Source organism: Pelophylax lessonae (assembly GCF_965119305.1).
Source record: "Pelophylax lessonae genome assembly, chromosome: 4".
NCBI lineage: Eukaryota > Metazoa > Chordata > Amphibia > Anura > Ranidae > Pelophylax > Pelophylax lessonae.
The window spans coordinates 536,618,787-536,639,977 of NC_138771.1; the positions used below are offsets into that span (position 1 = coordinate 536,618,787).

The 21,191-nt window shown below is 42.8% G+C and overlaps 1 protein-coding gene across 8 annotated transcripts in view; it reads left to right on the forward strand.

Moving 5' to 3' along the window:
- The window catches only part of AAK1 (AP2 associated kinase 1), a 256,640-nt gene that overhangs the window by 155,195 nt on the left and 80,254 nt on the right, over positions 1-21,191 (forward strand). For all 8 annotated transcript variants that reach the window (XM_082254799.1, XM_082254800.1, XM_082254801.1 and 5 more), the window contains exons 6-11: positions 5,035-5,116; positions 9,865-9,997; positions 11,043-11,146; positions 12,478-12,557; positions 14,138-14,292; positions 14,375-14,664. In XM_082254799.1, coding sequence (XP_082110925.1) covers positions 5,035-5,116; positions 9,865-9,997; positions 11,043-11,146; positions 12,478-12,557; positions 14,138-14,292; positions 14,375-14,664 — 844 coding nt within the window. The remainder of the gene's footprint in view (positions 1-5,034; positions 5,117-9,864; positions 9,998-11,042; positions 11,147-12,477; positions 12,558-14,137; positions 14,293-14,374; positions 14,665-21,191) is intronic.

The window sequence follows — 21,191 nt, forward strand, 5'->3', positions numbered from 1 at the left end:
CCTGACATTTTAAGAGGAGTGTGTAGACTTTTTATATCCACTGTAAGCCTTGCAAATTGGACTCACTACAGAAAATGTCTGCGACAGTTGGCACTAATTAAGTGTCCTGCAACATTTCCATCATGTGAGAACTTTGCAGTTCACCTTTTTGGCAGCCAATGGCTGCTGTAGCTGTGCTGTTATTCTGCTGATATCAGAAATGTCATGACGATCAGGTGACATTTAATGCATATGCTGGTATTGCTGCTTGTAAAATCCTTTGCCCTTTCATCTGGTATAAATTGGCAGGCAGCAACATATGGTGTGCATTTTGAGTCGCATATCCATGTTTCACAGGTGCATGCTCAGAGTCAGGCACCCAGAAAAACACTTTTTTGATGGTGTGAAAGGGCTTGACTGGTGTGAAAGGGCTTTTAGGGTTCCACAGTATGCTGTTTAAGAGCGACTGCACTACACTATCAGTCTGCAGAGGGGAGAGGGCAAACAACACTTTTTCAGTCAAAACGTATATCTTTTGTAAGAAGACCTCTTACCTTGCTGTTAGAATGAATGTAGAGTTGAGCAAATACTTTTAGATGTGAAAATGTTTTTCTTTATCGTACATCACAGGACAGAGCAGCGATACTATGTGGGTTATGTGCCACCTAGAGGTGAATGGACACTGGCAGATCAATCAAACAGGAAGTCCTCCCCTATACAACCCCTCCTACACAGAAAGTACCCCAGTTTTTTGCCAGTGTCTGTAAAGTGGTAGTCATTGATGTGATACATGTGCTCTTGGAGCATACTTAGAGGTTTAGACGGTACTGTTAAGAATCAGGGACTTCAATCGGATCCATTCGAAAAAGCTGTCAGCCAAAATGGATGGTACCCGAGCCTCATTGGATATTTTCCTAAGATTCCTTGAGGTTTTCCTGTAAATGCAGCCTTATGGCGCTGGACCCTTCATAAGGAATCCTGTGCAGTGTTTGTTTTGACCAAAGTGTTTTCCTGCAGGGTGCTTTACAGGTCCAGGGGGGGTGGACCCCAGATTAAGGGGGACCCAGTCCTTGAAGGTCTTTTATGACTGAGCCCGCAGTGATGGGTGAATATTGGACTTCTGTTAGCTCAGGGTCATGCAGCAGGAAGGGTAAGTCTGTATTTTGCAGTTTCTCTTTTTTTTTTTTTTTTTTTTAAATTGCGCTCTGTCGATCTGATCTTTCTCCCAGTGGCCACTAGGGGGAGTGTACTGTTCATGACCTGTGTACTTCTCAGGAGTATTGGACTGCAGTGTCTCCCCCAGCCACGAGGGTGCAGGTTCACTCCATATGGCCTATTACTGTATAGACAGGAAGTAGAAGAGCCATTTTTGGTGGACCATGTGGGCTGAAGGATCAGCAAGGCCTCGGAGACATAATTTCAGCGCATGGCTACATATTGAAATGTGGGCCATTTCGATGGGGGAGCTAGGTGACCAGTCAAGGCATGGTTATAGGTATACTTACTGCTTAATCGGGGGGGGGGGGGGGCTTGTACATTTGTCTGTTGATATACCCCTGTACGGGTATCCGGGCACTTTAAAGAGTTGTGTCTCCAGAATAGTGTGCATTTGGTCTGCAGGAACTTATTTTTAGGCTGTTTTGAAGCAGCATTAAGGCTGCATTGGAGCCTAGATGCTTGGTGTAGCCTGAAAAATCAGCTGGGGCCAAGTGCAGTTGAGTTGGTGCAGCATAGTAAACATGTTTGCATAAACACATGCCTGCTTACTTGCATAAACGCGTGTTTGTATGGGTGCGTTTTTTCATGTTTGCGGAAACACGTGTTTGCATTAACGTAGATTTACATAAACGCATATTTACATGCTTCCATAAACGCATATTTTCATTTGACCTGCATACATTTATGCCTATTTGCCCTGAGCTGCATACATATATGCTTATTTGCTTTGAACTGGGTGCATATATTCTCTTTTTGCCTTGAACTGCATGCATATATGCTTTTTGCCTTGAACTGCATACATAAATGCACGAACGGCAAGAATACTTATATACATGCATGTTGGCATACCTAGGTGCCTACCTGGGTACCTGCATACTTGCATACCTACGGGGTTGCACAGTGGTAGACCAATGTTGTTTTGGGCCTGCATCCTTGGGGGACTGCGTATTAGATGTTGGCTAATAAAGTTGCTACATTATTTTACCTGTTATACCAGCTAAAATGGCTCCTAAAGGGAGAGGCACCCGGGGGAGGCAGTGCATGTTCCAATATGCCAGTACATATTCCAGGTATAGAAAGGTGACGGGGGGGGGGGGGGGGGTTTCCAGTCATCTGAAACTAATGCCTGGACCACGCGGGCTTCCTGAGAAGTTTTTTGGCAATCTGCCAACGTTGGGGAACTCTGCAGTTGATTCTAGGGGATTCCAAGTTCTACAACAAGTTGGACAGGTTGTTTCTGGGATGAGAGTCCCACTGGAAATAGGGGTAGATGTTCTGATAACACCTTAGGAACCAGTTCTCCCTAATTGACGCCTTCCCTCTGTTTCGACTACTACTGCATCTTTTGCAGAAAATCCGGGAGGTGGTAACACTGATAATAGTGTTCACCAAATTAGCCCAGGATGACTTGGTACTCTGACGTAGCCTTGGACACTTCCAGTCCAGCTGGACCGAATGTTCCTGGGTCCTGTTATCTCCGCTCTGTTGAACTCCTGGAAGTCTGCTTTGTGGAGTTTCAATTACAGGACTTGGAAATATTTTTGCCTGGGGGGAAGCCAGGAAGTGGCACCCGCAGATATGTGCGTGGGAGTTTTTTTCCTTTCTCCAATCAGGAAGGGAAATTAAATTGACCTTAGGTACCATTTTAAGGGTCAGATTCGTCCCTATCCATTTTTTTCCAGAGGCTGTTGTTTCTCACTTCTTGATTCATATTTTATACAGGGTGTAATATAGACAGTGCCTTCTGTCAGGCCATCCTTGTGTCTTGACTGTCCTTGAAGAGGCCACCTTTTGAACCAATTTGAGAAACGGTTATTCCTTTGACTCAGAAGATGGCTTCTTTGGTTGCTATCACTTCAGCTAGTGGAGTGTCAGAGCTGATTGGGCCGCCCCTCCCTCACTCCCTCTCTCTTCTTATCCACCATATATATAGATACAGGGTCGCCCGCAAGATGGCGGCGTGGCTGGTCAGTAACAACTGGCGTGCTCCCTTCTCTCCAGGCGGTCCTAATGGCGGAGGACCTAGCCCCCGCCTTGCTATGGTGAGTGGAGGGAAGGAGGGGGCTGGAGTACTGCCTTAGTCGGCAGCTACATTTCAGGCTTTTTAAGCTTCCTGTGTTGGAGGGGTTATATAGGAGGAGGATTTCCTGTTTGATTGGTCTGCCAGTCTCCATTCACCTATAGGTGGCACATAACCCACATAGTAATTATTATGGCTGCTCTGTGTCCTGTGATGTACTCCAAGAAAAGGATTTTACAGGTAAGATGTAGGAGAAATTCAATTTTTATTGTTTCACATTTTTATAACCAGAATAGGACACAACAATAAGAAAACAAAAAGTCAGCAACAATGGCTATCGCCCAAAGCATGACGTATACAAGTCAAGAAAGAGCAGTCCAAACTAAAAGTTGTCACACAGAAAGAACCAGGCTTCGTATAAACATCGTAATCATACTAATAGTATAGATGGCATATGAACAGAATAGCAGATATATACATATCGGAAAACATTTAAATATCCGTTGTCTGTCCCGCAATGGCGGGTAATCCAAACATAGCCTGGGATGTAGTGTAATCAAATAACTGAGCGGATAATTTAATAATTCCTAATCGCTTTTAGTTCTGCAAAACACATTAGAGGTGTGTTTTGGAAAGCTTGTTTTTAAAGCTTTCAAAATTATTTTTTTTACAGTCCCTAAACACAATTCCTCAATGTTAGTTTTGACTAAATGCAATTTCCATGTGAAACATTTTTTCCTGGGAATGATATCCTACTTGGTGTTTTGCTAACGTGTGGGGTAGGTCAGCATTGTTCACTCTTGTGGAACAGTGAACTGTTAATCTAAGTTTCTTATCCAGTGAGCCATTTTATTTGGCGGTTACTAATCTGCTGAAATTTTGCATTTTGTGGATTTGCAGTTAGTGATTTTTAAACCGCGCTGTGAGGAAGCTACACGGCATATCTGTCCATCTGCAGATGGCCTACTGCGGTTAATGATGGTGTGACAGCAGGTGTATCATATGATATGAGCGATGTTTAAAGCTAGCATTTCTCTAGATATTTTAACATGCAGCAAGAGGTAAATTCCTCAGAAGTTGAGTAATAAAATCAGCAGAAGCTTTACAAAGCAGCAGTTTTACCATAGGAAATGAGTTATCTTCCTGACCGTAATCTAGTACTTCCCAAATGTGATTTTTGCCATGCCTTGAGTGTGAGTTGGAATCTTGGCAGGATACATTTATATTTCCTCTGCAGTACCTCTGTCCTCTTTCATGATTCCCATGTTTGCCCACAGTTGACTGCACACAACCCTTTGAAACCATCTGTTTCGTACACTTTCATCTCAAAATGGCCAGTTCTTGGTCTGGCGTTGTGGATCCATGGCATCAGTGGTATACACCCCACAGGGGCAATTTGGAGAAAACTGGTACAGTGCCAGTATCGGCAGGTTTCAGTGGGCAAATGCAGCAAAATTTTGACATCAATCCTAGATACTTCTGAGATCTTTCAGATCTTATTGCAGATGTAGTTCACTCGCAGTTGACCTGTTTCAGCTGATTTTGCTTTCACATAGAATTGTATAGAGAGAGAAGCTCTCATGAAGCAAATAAAAGCCTGTCAACACAGATCCATAAGTGTTTAAAAATTGTTGAACACTTGTACGTATACTTATAGCTTTACTTAGAGGTAGTTACTTTGAAACCCCATCTCCAGCAATGTTTTCTTTTTGGCTTTTGTTTCGGGGGGGGGGGGGGGCATGAGGATTCTGACAGTATTATAGTACCAAATTAAATGCATGCAGGCTACTTTGTGCTAACAATCTCCTGTGTTTCAGGTATACCACACTTTCCTACCGTGCCCCTGAGATGGTGAATCTTTACAGTGGCAAAGTCATCACCGCCAAGGCGGATATCTGGGTTTGTAAACACTATGATCTAAATGTTAAAGGCCTTGTTCACATGCCAAAAAATGTTCTGTTATCTGGATGTACAGGTAGATGTGGACAGTTGTGGCCACTCAGCCCATACAAAGCAATGACCTAGGCCCTGTTCACACCTGAGTGTTTTTCAGCTCGTAAAACGCCTATCTCTGAAATCTCAAAAACGCTCAACAAGCAAAATCCCATTCATTTCAACGGCCCCTGTTCACATATGAACGTTTTGTCGCCTGAAGCTCAAAAAAGTACATAAGCTTCGTTTTTGTTAGATGACAATGCCTGCCTCCAAACACCTGCAAAAAACGCCTGAAAAACGCCCAAACAAAACGCCTGAAAATGATACGCTCAGGTGTGAATGGAGCCTTACTGTTCCCTGGTGTTCTAATGTATTTGCACATCTATTGATTACATGTGGATGGGGACAGATGAATGCTTCTGGATGCAAGCTGTTTGCTTCAAGGCGGGTATCAAGACTTTTGAACTGTTTATCAGTTGCACAATGTGCATTAATGCATGACAAGAGAATTGTCATTGTTTGCTATAGGACCTGTGCACTGCTCTGCAGGAAAAATGCTACAGTTGCTTTATTGGTCCTATAGACTTTAATGGCAGCACATAAAAGGCATGCATCACAGATGCCTATGTGCTTTCTCCAATCTTTTCTGTTTACAGTAGCTATTTTTTTTCAACATTGGATAGAGAGGGGGAGGATTAGAACCTTTATCAGAGTTTTGCTACCATTTTTAAACTATACCCAATCTACAATCAGCGCAATCCAAACAAGAATACAAAATATAAAAACCTGATCAGCCAAAGCTCAAACGTTGCGAACTATGGGAGGCGGAGCTTGCAATTTCACTCTCTCAAGAAGAATAGGAAAACATTTTTACCAACAATCATAAATGTTCTCTCAATGTCACTACTCAAGAAAGTGGCTACAAAATAGTTTCCCGTTGGTATCGCAATCCGACTCTGTTACACAAGCTTTTCCCCTCTGTCTCGCCGACTTGTTGGAGATGTTCGACTGAACCCGGTACACTCCTGCATGTTGTATGGTCGTGCCCACGCTTGACCTCTTTTTGGCAGGAGGTACACCGGATTGTCACGTAAGTGACCACATATGACTTGGATTTCACACCAGCATGTTATCTCCTACACCACTCCCCTACCTCCAATAGGACCTATACGAAGTCTCTCGCGATACTCATGATAAACGCGGCCAGGCAATGTATCCCCGCGCTGTGGAAATCCACACAAGTCCCCTCCATCAAACAATGGCTCTTACGCATCAGAAAAGTGGCTGAGATGGAAGAGCTCATTTATGTCGCGAGGGATACCCCCTCCAAGTATCACAAAAAATGGGCCAGCTGGACGCACTACACTTCCACACCTGAATTTGCTAGCCTCTGCCAATGAGTCACCCGGTCTTTGATCTCTGCCATTATTTGCTGGTTGTGCCCAAACTCAACCTCCTTTCTTCGGATTTGCTTTGGTCTGTTATCACCATATGTGCCTCGCATTGCACTTCTCTCCATTCCCCTTCCCCCCCCCCCTTTTTTTTTCTCTTTTTTTTTTTTTTCCTCTCTCTCTCTCTCTCTCTCTCTCTCTCTTCCTTTCTCCCCCCCCTTCCCTCCCTTCCCCTCTTTCCCTTACCTTCCCTTTGTCTCCTTTCCTCCTCCCCTTTCCCCTAGTCCGCGTTGTCACAGTTTCAAAGGGGTGCATACTCGCCCCCGGGCGGCGCCCGATGGGCGAGCACCCCAAGTACCTTTTCACATCAGTGGACTGATAGTTTTTGCACTACCAATTCCCACTTTCCCGTCCCTGGGTGCTAAGCACCCGGGGAATGGGCCCTACCCAGGACCTGTCCAGACCGTATGGCTGTTCTCCACATAGGGTGTCTCTCGCTTCCCTGAGCCTTTCCTCTTTCCCTTTTTGTTCTTGTTGATCCTTTATCGGCGCGACAGCGCCTTGGGGATTGGCTCTGATCTTGAACACCTGGTCTACATAATTGATCTAGCGCTTGTTGTTAGTCACATTGGTTCCATCTCCCTTTCCCCTTTTTCAGATTCATATATTGTTCTTACTCTTGCAACTTTGTGTACTCCCCAGGTCCTTGCAGACTCCCTACACATGTTAAGCTGGACAGTTGTCGTTTGTTAGCTCAGGCCATTCCCCATTTTGAATGTATAAACGTGTTTTGTTGCACTTGTATTTCACTGATGTTTGTAAGCTTTTATACCTCAATAAAACATTATTTTAAAAAAATATATATATATATAAAAATGTGCTACAAATAACCATGTTGCTGTTAACACAGAAAAGTGTTTTCACTCCACTTACTAATTTAGTAAATGTTCAAAAACAGTGCTGCGCTACTAGTAAAAAAAAAAAATACACATCCACAGTGCTTAATATACTCCCACAAACCATATTATTATATATCCTATACTAGAGTGAACAAATAATTTTAACACTGTAGTATAGGATAATTAATATTGTTTGTGGGAGAAAATTAAGCACCGTGGATGTGTATATTTTTTTACTAGTACCGCAGCACTGTTTTGTGATTTGCAACCATTTTTGTTCCTGTTAAAGAAATTAACCTTCATTTGTAAAACGATAGATACACTAATTTGATGATCTCTGCAGTTGAGGTGGTTGTTGGGTTTGTTCAATAGGGTTGTTAGGTTTTTTGTTCAGTAGGCTTTAGTGCTGGTTCACACCAGATGCAGTCCAGTGCTCTTTTTAATCTGCGTGAAAAATGCATGCACAGTGCTTTCTATGTATTCCAGTGGGATTCGTTCACACCAGTGCAGTGTGTTCCATGGCAGTAGAACTTGCCGCAATTTATCTGTTTGGAATGCATCTGGAGCATGGCAAAATGCATCATAAATGCACTGAAATGCATTAAAACGCATTGGGACGCACATGTTCCTGAATTAAGAAGGGAAAAAATGTCCTGAACGCATCAAAAGTTAGCATGCAAAAGCGCATTTGGTTTACAACCAGGCAGAATCACATCAGACAACAGCAGTCTGAAATCTGGTTACAGTGTGCTACTGCACTTTGCATTCCAGAACAACATACTCAGAGGCGCTGGGAACTCAAACTTGCACTTAACTTCATTAGAGGATAAACGTTAAAGTCAGTAGCTCTAGGGGGGCAGCTCCCACACAGCAAGGCTTTCCTCAATGGGCACTCAACAGTAGCTCAAACCATAGAAATACAGAAAGGAGCTCCAGACCAAAACCGGATGAAAGTCCAATATAATTTTAGTTGTTGGTAAGCAAGTTATCAAAAAAACTGAAGCATGTCAGGGGCAGCACCACTCCCCCCTTCATCAGAGCTCAACACAGGAAAAAACGTGGATGGACTGAGAAAAACCGTGACCTCCAAGATCTATATTGGAACCAATATTGAACTCCATTTAGTTGCTAAGCAATTGCAGAGCAGCAATGACTAGTTTCCCAACCACTAAAATTATCTTGGACTATTTAGCCTGGTTTTGGTCTTGTGTTCCTTTTTGTATGTCTATGGTTTTGACTCCATCTTGCATATCATTGTTGTGTCCTTAAGGCTACAAGTGTCTCATCTCCTTACACACCCAGTATGTGTTAGGGAAGCCATAGAGGATTTGATTTTCTGTGGTTACAGGAAATAAAATTGTTTGATTCCCCCATCAACAATCAGTGTTGATGGGGGAATCCCTCCTGCATTGTGTTCTCCCGACATGGAAAGGGCATGGGGAGCTGTCCCTGTCAGGAGAAAACTGTGATTATTGCTAGCAGGTATAGCATCTGGCAGTGCACATCCTAAAAATATGACATGCTGGTTGTACTCAAGTTGATCCATGGCTACAATCAGCCTGCTCATATATGGTTCGAATCTTGGCCAGTGGCTGCTGAACCAGCCAAGATTCAAACCTTCTATGGTCCGCTTAAGAGGTTGTAGTAATAATTTTATTTTAACCTGTCTTTAAATCCTGACTTTTGTGTCTCCATTTTATGAGGTATACACCAACTCAAGCCATATAAGTGTGATTTAAAGAAACCTGTTTTTTTCATTGGTTTTGTAAATGATAATGTGTAGGCACCTGTTTCAGACTGCTCTAAGGGTAGTTGCTTTCTGAATTGCTACTGGCTTACGTCTTAGGCTGGCCATACACTATACAATTTTCTTATTCAATTTCCTTTAGATTTACCTTTAACTATGTAGTGCAAGGGCCTGCCTGATTGCATGCAAATTGAAAGTGTTTAGGTTTGACCCTATATTACATGGTTTTGGTAAATCTAAAGGAAAGTTGAACAAGAAAATTGTATAGTGTATGGCCAGCCTAAGTATAATTTTTCCAATGCAGGTTTGATTTATCTGTATTTTTTGTCTTTTTTGTTTGGCAAATGTTATTGCAGGCTCTTGGTCTGAAAGAAGTCCCCCGTAACTGTATATACCTCTGAAAATGCACAGGAGGAAATAACAAGTGCTATTAATCAAATCTTTGTTTTCAGTTACTGCCTTTGGCTGTGTTCAAGAAAAGGTAGTGCAGTAACCCATAACCAACCTGAATTCACCTTGCACTGGTTTAACTACAGCAGAATGAATACTGGTTGGTTCCTGCCAGTTTACTGCTCTTATGAGTAGTAACAGTTTATTGAATGATGTCTGCAATAACTTCAGAAATACAATTTTTTTTTTTTGTCTCTCATCTTGTAACTCTTCTGTCTCTGCCAGGCCCTGGGATGTTTACTTTACAAGCTGTGTTTCTTTACCCTTCCATTTGGTGAGAGTCAGGTGTCGATCTGTGATGGGAATTTCACAATTCCAGACAACTCCCGGTACTCCCATGACATGCACTGCCTCATCCGTAAGTGTTTTCTGTGCACGTTTCTGTTCCAGCAGCTGGTACTTGTGGTTTTACTTTTCACTAATGCTGATTATAAATAGTAGGGTGCAAGTAATGGAAGAGTTTAAGTGATACTAAAGTTTCCTTGTTTTCCTTTAAAAATAACAAACCTGTCATACTTACCTGCTCTGTGCAGTGATATTGCACAGAGCAGCCCAGATCCTCCTTCTCGGTTCCCTCGCCAGTGCTCCTGGCCCCTCCCTCCTGTCAAGTGCCCCCACAGCAAGCAGCAGCTTGCTATAGGTGCACTCGAGCCACAGCTCTGTGTTCATTTAGGCTCCGTTCACATGTAGGCGATTTGGGGCGTTTTTGGGGAGTTTTTCTGCTCTAGGATCAGCTCTCAAAACGCCCAACAAGACAAATCCTATTCATTTCAATGGCCCCTCTTCACATCTGAGCGTTTTGACGCTGTGAGCAAAACGCCTAACGCTCAAAAAAGTACACGAGCTTCTTTTTGGGCAGATTACAGGCGTTTTCCATTGGTCTCTATTCAATCTAAAAACGCCTGCACAAAAAACGCTTGTAAATCGCGGTAAAAACGGCCGAAAACGCTACGCTCAGGTGTGAATGTAGCCTTAGACATGGAGCCTTGGTTCCCCCCCCCCCCTCTCCTTATTGGCCAGCTGTTTTTGATTAACAGCAGCAGGAGCCAAAGGTGCCGCTGCTGTGTCTCAGCCAATCAGGAGGGAGTCCTGGGCGGCCGAGGCTTATGTGCACATTGATGGATCAAGATGGGGTTTAGGTAAGTATTAGGGGGCTGAGTGGGGCTGCTGCGCAGAGAAGGTATTTTTACCTTCATGCATAGAATTAATGAAGGTTAAAAAATCTTGAGCCTTTAGTACCACTTTAAGGCAGAGGGTGATAGGAAACCATTCAAATTGAGGCTTAGAGAGCAATAAACCCCCAATAAAAGTATGTTAAGGGTCATAAAAACAAGGCCAAAGTCACACTTTGACATGAAATGTCTCATCACTTTTCTGTTTTCTTTGTTTTTCTTTTCTATCAGGGTACATGCTTGAGCCAGATCCAGACAAGAGGCCGGATATCTACCAAGTGTCCTATTTTGCCTTTAAGCTAGCAAAGAAGGAATGCCCTGTATCCAATGTACTTGTAAGTGCCCTGTTGATGTTGTATAGTACATCTTTTTCTAATCTGCTGATATTCCCACTGTTTGAGTTCCTTTCATATCACCAAACTAGTACAAAAGTGTTTTCTAGTTGTATTGCAAAAAAAAAAAAAAAAGGTCTTGGTTAGTCTGCCAGGATCATCGATTTTCTGTATGTTAACACATGTCTAAGATTTCCAGATACTATATTACTATATAATATTAAAGATCATATGCATTGAATGAGTGGGATAGCGCTGAAAAACAGCATTTACAACAGGGGTGTCCAACTAGTGGGCCGCGCAGCCCTCTGATGTGGCCCGCGCAGCCCTCTGATGTGGCCCGCGCAGCCCTCTGATGTGGCCCGCGCAGCCCTCTGATGTGGCCCGCGCAGCCCTCTGATGTGGCCCGCGCAGGCAAGCCCAGATCACGGGTCGCCAATCTGCCATCCCAAAGCATCTGTGTTGTGATTGAAGCTGGTGGTAGAGCAAGCAAGCGGCCGCAGAGCCGCATAAGCCAATGCTTCCTGTATAGTGCCGCCTCCTGTCACCGGCAGAGTGATACCAAATGCACTCCATCTGTGAAAGCAACAGCTGGCAATACCTGAATGGAAGACAATTATTAAAGGTATGTTTATTACTAGAATCAGTGTGTATACGTTATGGGCATACCTGTACTGAGCCATAGACTTCTGTTATTACCCACAGGTTTGGTGCGCTTTCAAAGCGCTGTGTAAACTGTTGTGCCATTTAAATCCTGTAGAATAATAATAATAATAATGAGTGGTCTTCATTTTACCTTGTTTTGTTGCCCAGTTGGCTAGTTGTGGGTGAATCCCGAAGTGAAATTGTACTGAGTTGGGTAGAGTTGATGAGGAGTTAAAAGACTCTCCACAACATAAATCTGCTGCTTTATCTTCAGGCTCTTGATTGGTGGAGTTTTCAGACCAGTTCTACTTATACATTATATGTGTTGCCTTTCACATCTAGTATCACATTTTTATTGTATCTATAGTCTATTGTATTGTTGGTGCCGGAAAAAAAATGCGGTCTGTGTAAAGGAGTGAGCACCATGTTGGTGGTTTGAATCGAAAGTCAATAAATTGCCTACTGAGGGCACGCAGTGGTTTGTAGTCTAAATACACATGAAAGTAAGAATTGAATATTGACTCAAGTTTTAGAAATAACTCAAATCTACAAGAAAAAGCTGGACCATTCTTGTATTGTGTGCTTCAAGCAGCTACATAAAGCAACAGCATGCAGGAGTTAATAAAACCCCTTGGAGTAAAAGCAGATATGAGTTTAACCTTCATTTTCTTCCTGCCCCAATTGCCTAGGACTCTGTTATCCCTGCAAAACTGCCTGAACCAGTGAAAGCAGGAGAAGCTGCTGCTAAGAAAACCCAGCCGAAGGCCAGGTATGTGTCAATATTGCCCAGACCTTTCAGCCTACTCTGTTAGCACTTGTCTCTATGTAGACAACTTGGGTTTATTTGTGCTTTGTAATATTTTTAACCTCATGCCGCCACTGTGAGCAGGCGGCACAGCATACCTGTACATTGCGGTAAACTTCCTGGTTTAGTGGCGTGAACACCTCCCTCGCTGACCAGTGCTCTGATTGGACACCTCACGAGTTTGTCAGCAGGTTACGGACAATTATAAAGGCTGTATGTCTGCTAATCAGTTGTGGCCAATCACAGAACAGAGTTCTGTGTTTATGAACACACAGAACTTTATACACAGACCGCAATCTCGCTGTTTCTTTTCCCTGAAGTCTACTCTGAGTTAATGTAGAAAAAGCAGCCCAATCTGTGAGTAAAAGCATCACACATTACACTTGTTAGGCACACAGTTAACCCCTTGATTTGCCCCCTTGATGTTAAACCTCTTCCCAGCCAATGTCATGTCGTGTACAGCATTATCACGGATCACTGTATTAGTGTCCCTAGCAACGCCTGTGTCAGTTGGTGTCCCTCCCAGACAGTGTCTGTTAGCCCCAGTTTTCCCACCACACTATCATCATTGCACTAGAAGTCTCTGATCACCACCATTACTAGTATAGTGTCTGTATGGATCAGTATCTTGATCATAATCAGAACTATACTAGTGTCACCAGAAAATGAGTTTGGTTTTTACAAAACACTTGTAGCAGAATATATTTTTATTAGATGTGTTTTATAACAGAAGGTAGAAAATAAAACATTTTTGGGTGGGTTTTTTTTTTTTTTTCTTTCATTGTCAGTATTGTTTGGTCATGTTTGGTCATGAAAGAGGTAAAGCCTTTCAGTGGTCCAGTGGTTAAAATTGTACAGTTTGTAACCCACACTGCCCTAGATTGCCCACCCAAATGGTGCCCTTATCCAGCTCAGGTGTTATTGGCAGGGGGTTATTTCAACCTTAAATTACCAATATGACATTGCCCCTGCCCCCACTTTGTGCATTCTAGGATATGTTGATTCTAATATTTTGGACTCCTAATTTAACTCTAGTGGTTAAGATCTCTAACGAAAGCGGAATGATTTGCGATGGGTATCAGCTACCCTGCCGTCTGTTTACAAGTAGAAATCCGAAATGAATAAATCTATTCTGTTTAAGAAACATACATACCTCCACAATGCTCTACGTAAGTTTGATGTGATCTGATCTAGGTGGATAGGTGTGATTATCCCCTTTATTAGGTTCTGCTATGAATGCTACTTTTTCTGTTACTTGTGGGATAACTGTCCACCTGCTCTGTATTGGTGTTTGAGTATCATATTTACTTAGCATTGATAATTCATGTGTTTAGTGCTCTATCTTGGCCTTTATGTGCCTTTCCTCTTTTCTTTTTTACCTCCAGTTTTACAGCTTCCTGTGTGACAGCGTGTCTCTATGTTGCTGTAAACTTGAAAAATCTCTTTAAGCCAAAATAAAATCTGATTAAAAATTTGTGCTGTTTGCGTACAAAATTCGTTATTTTTGATTGCCGGTGACAAGTTTGTGCTATTCTAATTTACAGGCTCACTGATCCGGTTCCAACAACTGAAACATCCATTGCACCTCGCCAGAGGCCGAAAGCTGGTCAGACTCAGCCAAACCCAGGGATGCTTCCTATTCAGCCAGCTCTGACACCAAGGAAAAGGCCCACTGTTCAGCCTGCTGCTGCCACCCCTGGTATGTTTGTCATGACAGTTCAGTTCTTTCTGAATTTGAAGTTGAATGTTTTCTGAATTTTATCATATTCCTTTTGTTTTAGTTCCGGCTGGAGGCATTCAGCCCACAGCCCCTCCTGCAGTTCAGCCCGCTGTAAAGCCAGTGGTTCAACCCCAACAACAGGTGAAGCCTGCTCAGCCTTCCCCACAGCCTAATGCCACAGGAACCACCACAGCCCAAACTGCAGCAGCTCTGCAGACCCCGGCAGCACCGGCAGCTCAGCCTGCACCTCTTCCGCAGCAGCAACAACAGATATATCTAAAGCAGCAGCAACTACTTCAACAACAACAGGCGGCAGCATTGTATCAGCAACAGATGCTGCAGGCTCAACAGGTGAACATTTTGTGTGTACAAGCAAAATACGTTTGCTACTGAACACGTTAAAGGGTTAGTCCAACAAGCAGTAATGTTTTAGCTATGGGTTGACACTGGAGATCTGAGATGCATGTCAACTACTGTATATTACATATGGGACTCCAGCAATAGGACTCTTCTCTGAAAATAGCTGGCTTTGTCAGTGTATCTTGTAGCAGCAGCATGAGAAGACTCCAGTTTTTTGAAAGTGAGAATGGGACACCATTTAAAGGCATGCATTGATCAGCAGAACCACATGCTCACTGTTAGGTGCACCTGAGAGACACAGGGCAGTGGGTGATTCAACCTGTTGGCTTCTTATCAAAACTAAACATTTACCTTAGGTGAAGTAAAGTCTTGTAATGAGTACCATTACATCCATATACATCTAGCACCAGGCCATAGATCTGATTCATTTCAAATGTCTGAAGGCGCAGTTCTGTGCATGTGAATGAATGAATGAATGTCTACAACCAAACATGTGCTAACAACTACTTACTGTAGCCTGGAAGCATTTTCATTTACTTTCATGAATCGCTGTTGCTGGGTACTGAACACTACACTGTGTAAAAACAGTGTGCCTTAGTTATCGCTACATCTAATGGCAGAACAGTCTCAATCATTCAGAAACAAATTAGATTTAAAAGCTTTTTTTTGCCTGGCTGCTCCTCTCAGGCGAGTGCACCCATAGTAAACCCATAGTAAACTTCTTTCTATGGGGGCACTAGGGCGGGCTTGCTCCCGAGCTGCCCTGGATTGCTCGGCCTTCCCCCTCGTCACAGAATTTGATTGAAAGCAGTGGGAGCCAATGGCACAGCGCTAGATCTGGAATGGGCTCAGGTAAGTATAATGGGGACAGGGGAAAATTCTGTTACACAAAAGGTTTTTTTACCTTAATGCATTGAATGCATTAAGGTAAAACATTTTTAGGCTTTAGAACCACTTTATTGGTTATTTTTTTATGTGCCACTTACAATCTGATTGGAATTATGCAACACAGCATGTCAAAACCCTTTGTTCAAACCCACTTCAGTCTTCCTCTGTCTCCCATATCACAGGAGGGAGACATTTACTGCCCAGTGTCTTGTGCCTGGGCAAGTTTAGGGTTGCCTGTTATAAAACCGTTATTGTCATAAATGCCTCTTGGACAAGGTGACATAATGCAGGTGTCATCACTGTATATACTTCAGAGTGGATAATTAAAGCTCACTACACAATCTTGGCCCCCATGGCAGACTAGGAAAGGGGAGATCTCCCTGAAGAAGTCATGGACAATTTGTGTGTTTTAGGCCTAATCACGTAACACAGGGCTGGACCAATCCTAGGAGCCAGGTAGCCAGTGCTTCTTAAATTTAGAGCTGATGCCTAACTTTTGAGGTCCTCTTTAATTATTGCCAATGGATCTGGCTCCTAAAAAAAAAACAAAAAAAAAACACCTTACTGTCTCCTGGATTAGACCGATAAGCTGCTGATTTCAGTATTAATTTGTCCACCCCTGTGGAACAGTAACCAGGCGCCAGAAACAATGTTTTTTGAAGGTGTAGGCTGCTAGCTTTATCTGCAGGCAGGATGTAAATGGATTAATAAACTCTAATGAATCTTGGCTGATTTTTAAAATGCATTTTACGCTTCATGTTGTCTTCAAATCATTATGAACTTCAAATTACCGGTGTAGCTTCAGTGTACACAGATCTATTGTTTACGATGCCAGCATACATATCTACGGTCTGTCGCACCTTTAATAGGTTCAAGTCCTCTTATGACAGTAAACTATCAGCTGTCAACTGCTTGTAGTAGCTGTTCTAAATGACATGCAAAAAATAAAGGGTTGATACAGAGATATGCCAGACCAGCCTGAAATCCCTTCCCCAAACTAATTCATGGAAGAAACAAAAAACAATGTCCCTGGGGAATTTAAGTGGACCAGGCTGGAGATAGTAAATATAATAAAGAAAGTATAGGAAAGTAGATAAAAATTAACATTTATTAATCCATTAAAAATCACAAATCACATATATAGAGATAAAATATTGAAGAACATGATGATGTAAACACGTTCAATGTATATTACACATATCCTGGTGAGGAATGCAGATCAGAGGTTCTTGAAACAGGTAAGTGTATCCAACATGTTTCGGAATTTGAAAATTCCTTCTTCAGGGAAAATGTACACAACCACACAATCACCACATCAACATCTAGAAAGTATACAAAACAGATATGAGAAATATAGTGAAATCTGTACATGTGCAAGAGCCATCTTTCCATCAATATATATAGGGAGTTCCAATAGTTCAAGGATTCAAGGCATTCATATATTGCATTAAGAAAATATGTATATACAGAGAGATATACTACAATGAAGAGAAATGTGTATGGATGCATCAACTTACCCAAATGGCAGGATGCATGTGCATAAATCCTTGCGACAATGAGTGAAAAAGTAGTGGAATGAATATCTATGCAGCCGTTCCAATAACACCCATACATGGGGCCCACTTATGTTGCACCGATGGATAAAAAAAGTGAAGAAATGTAAACAGGGCCACTTGGCGTGGTACAGCGTACAGGGCAGTAAAAGCCCCCCTGCGTCCCAGTGGTCCTATGAGTCCACACTATTTGTCCCGTCTACCCCAAGAATCCGTGTCCACACAGTGGTCACAAGGAGCACCTATGGAGGAATGGTTCCACACCTGGGATAAATAGTAAGATGGAAGGGAGTTAGCTGTGGCTTGCTGCAAGTAGCGTATCCAATTTAATGGAGGGAGGGAAACGATAGTAATCTTTGACTTACCCGCAAGGGGAGGAATATTGTCCAATGTAGACCAACACAGACTCCGCTGCAATGACCCAAAGGTAATGGGTCATGCTTCGCAGGGAGCATTTATATGCTACATGTGATAACACTTACCTAATCAGGAGAGTGTGTGTCCACATGGGGGGGGGGGGAAGGGAAGGTTCTGGTGGGTGTGTACACCGTCCGTGTCCCCATTACTCCAAAAGATGGTGATATCCTGTCGTGACAACACCAGGGTGCATCCCCCCTCTCTCTCCCTCTCTATAGAGAAAGCAGAGGGAGGATGAGTGAATCCATGCCAAATGGAGCTCCCCCGGTCAATGCGGCGTCGGACGCCGGCGCGCACAGCTGACGCAGCGGCGCCCGACGTCACATGACCGCCGGCACGGACATGGGCCAGCTATCGCGAGATGATGGAAGGATTCTCGCGAATGGGCATGGATGGAAGACTCGTGGTGTCAATCAAGGCGCCCGAGTACCTCCACGTCCCGAACAAGCCGCCCAAACTACAGGCCCCAGTATCCATTGCGGGGGCCTTTTCGTGCCGGGGAACACCACGTGGCCGGCCAATGGGAGAGAGACAAGCGGGCATAAATGGTAGTATGTGCAAAATAAGCATATAATCTAGTGGTTGCTTAAGGGGGGAATGTTGAGTTAAATAAACGGCTGTAAATGAAATTTTTGATATAATAGGAATCCCTTAAAAAAAGAGATGGAAAGATGGGTACCTATAACACAAGACAAAATTACAGTGCTTTCACAAATGGTCAGATATAATATACAAGATATTTGGAAAAAATTCCCTAATACCGAATATATAAAGTATACAAAAGTTTAAATATGTGTACAATCCAATTAGTCAGTCAACATTTGTACATCTGGAGCATCTAATACATAGCATTTTTTAGGCGGAAATAGATATGATATATTACGAGTCTAAACATCACAATATATGCATATATAAATGTATATAAGTAAATATGACATATCATGGAGGGGAAGGAAAAGGAAGAAGAGGAAAATGTAATAAGGTCCAAGGACCTGAGCATCAAGGAGCAATACAATAAAATGGACACACTAGTATTGAAGATTATACTAAAGGTCCCATTCAAAACCACCCGAATTAAATCCCGGGAAGAAAAGGCTTGAAATTAAAGAGTTCGTTGAGCCCTGGGGGAAAAATTGCATTGAGATCTGAAATCCACCGCAGCTCGCGTTGGAGGAGAACCTTGTTCAGGTCTCCACCTCGCGGGCTGGGGTAGATTCTGTCCAATGCCAAAAAAGTGACGTGGGGGGTGTTGGCCCCATGTACTAGAGCAGAATGCCGACCCAATGGTACATCAGGGTCCTTTTGTTTAATGCTAAGGATATGTCTGTTAATCCATTTCCCAAATTTTTGGACGGTCTTCCCGACATAATAGCACCCACAGTCGCAAGATAGTAAATATACGACTGCTGTAGTTTGACAGTTAACATAATGTCTGGGACGGAAATTCCATCCATTGGGGAGTATTATCTTTTTCCTAGTGTCGATATATCGACACTGGACACAAGACCCACATGGAAAAGTGCCTAGATATGTACAGGGATCACTCCTATTCTGGCCCCGAAATTCACTGCTCACCAAAAAATCATTCAAAGAAGGAGCCCATTTGAATGTAATTTGGGGTGTTTCAGAAATGAAGGGGCTGATGGTGGGATCAGATGTAAGGACATGCCAATATTTTGTAAGGATTTTCCTAATATGGTGTTGTCCCTGGGAGTACTTTGTAATGATCCTAGTGGAATCATCAGATCCCTTGTCCCTTTTATAGGAAAGAAGGTCCTGACGTGATCGAGATTTGGCTTTATTGAAGGCCCGTTTCAAACACTTGGGGTGTATCCTCTCAGCAAAAGTCTTTGTTGTATGTTAGAGGCTTCCTTAAGAAAGGAGTCCTCGTTAGTACATATACGTCTAGCCCTTAGATATTGCGTATATGGGATCGAATCCACAAGTGGCTTAGGATGCGAGCTGGATGCATGTAAGATGGTATTTCCGAAGGTGGATTTCCGGAAGAGTTCACATATCAGCATGTCGCTGTCACCCCTAGATATCTTAACATCGAGGAAGGTTACAGCGGCGCTGCTGTGTTCCATTGTGAATTTCAAATTTAGATCATTATGATCCATATAGTTAAGGCAATCCAGTAAGAGGGGAGATGGACCATCCCATACCATAAAAATATCGTCGATGTAGCGGTACCACATGGGTATGTGGTCCGCATACATCAAAAACTCCTCAGTCAGGAAGAGGTTGCGCTCCCACTCCCCCAGGTACAGGTTGGCGTATGCCGGGACACAAGTGCCCATGGCAACGCCCTGGACCTGGAGGTAGTGGGAGCCCGCAAAACTGAAAACATTATGTTGTAAAATGAAATCCAATGAGGATAGAATAAACTCATGGAGTGCTCTATTTCTATCGTTAGTTCTAGCTAAAACCCTCCGAATTGCTGCTAATCCAAGTGTATGGGGTATAGAGCTGTAAAGCCCCTCCACATCTATAGTTACCAGGATAGCATGAGGTGATATATGGATATTTTCCAATATACGTAACAAATGGATGGTATCCTGGATATAAGATGGGAGGTCGATTACAAAGGGCCTGAGATGTTGATCAACAAGTCTGCTAAGGTTCTCAGTAATTGCTCAATTGCCTGAAATTATGTATCTACCTGTTGGATTAGATATGCGGACCTTGGGAAGGGCGTAGAACGTGGGAATACGTGGGTGGCTAGTTCTGACAAAATCCCATGTAGTTTTTGGAATAATATTATTGTAATAGGCTTCATCTACTAGAGTATAAAATGCCATGTTGAATCTTTCAACCACAGATGATTGGACGAACGGCAAGCTCTGACCAATTTGGAGGCTCTCCTTGAGGAAAATGAACCCTTAGATCTCATTGATCGAATCGATAGAGATGTTGTTATCTCAAGTGGAGGACCCCGATCTTCCCACACCCCCTGTGACGGTCGAACAAAAACCTCTAAAAAAGCCATCTAACATATATCCTTCACCCAGTTCTAATCATGCTATAGCTACGTTCTTAAAACTTACATCTAGGGAGATAAGAACCTTGAAATCTGATCCCGTTGATATTAAAATCCATGGCAATCTTTCCACGGAAGAGAAAAAGGCTTTAAACAATCTTCGTAACAACCATGAGTTGACTATAAAACCATCTGATAAAGGTGGCAATATTGTCCTCATGGATAATAGCCAATATACCTCCATGTGTTTACGCATCCTCAAAAATGTGGATTGGTATCGTCCAATCAGCAAATCTGTGTTTGAAAGATTCAACATGGCATTTTATACTCTAGTAGATGAAGCCTCTTAAAAAAATATTATTCCAAAAACTACATGGGATTTTGTCAGAACTAGCCACCCACGTATTCCCACGTTCTACGCCCTTCCCAAGGTCCACAAGAGCATATCTAATCCAACAGGTAGACCCATAATTTCAGGCAATGGAGTAATTACTGAGAACCTTAGCAGACTTGTAGATCAACATCTCAGGCCCTTTGTAATCGACCTCCCATCTTATATTCAGGATACCATCCATTTGTTACGTATATTGGAAAATATCCATATATCACCTCATGTTATCCTGGTAAGTATAGATGTGGAGGCGCTTTACAGCTCTATACCCCATACACTTGGATTAGCA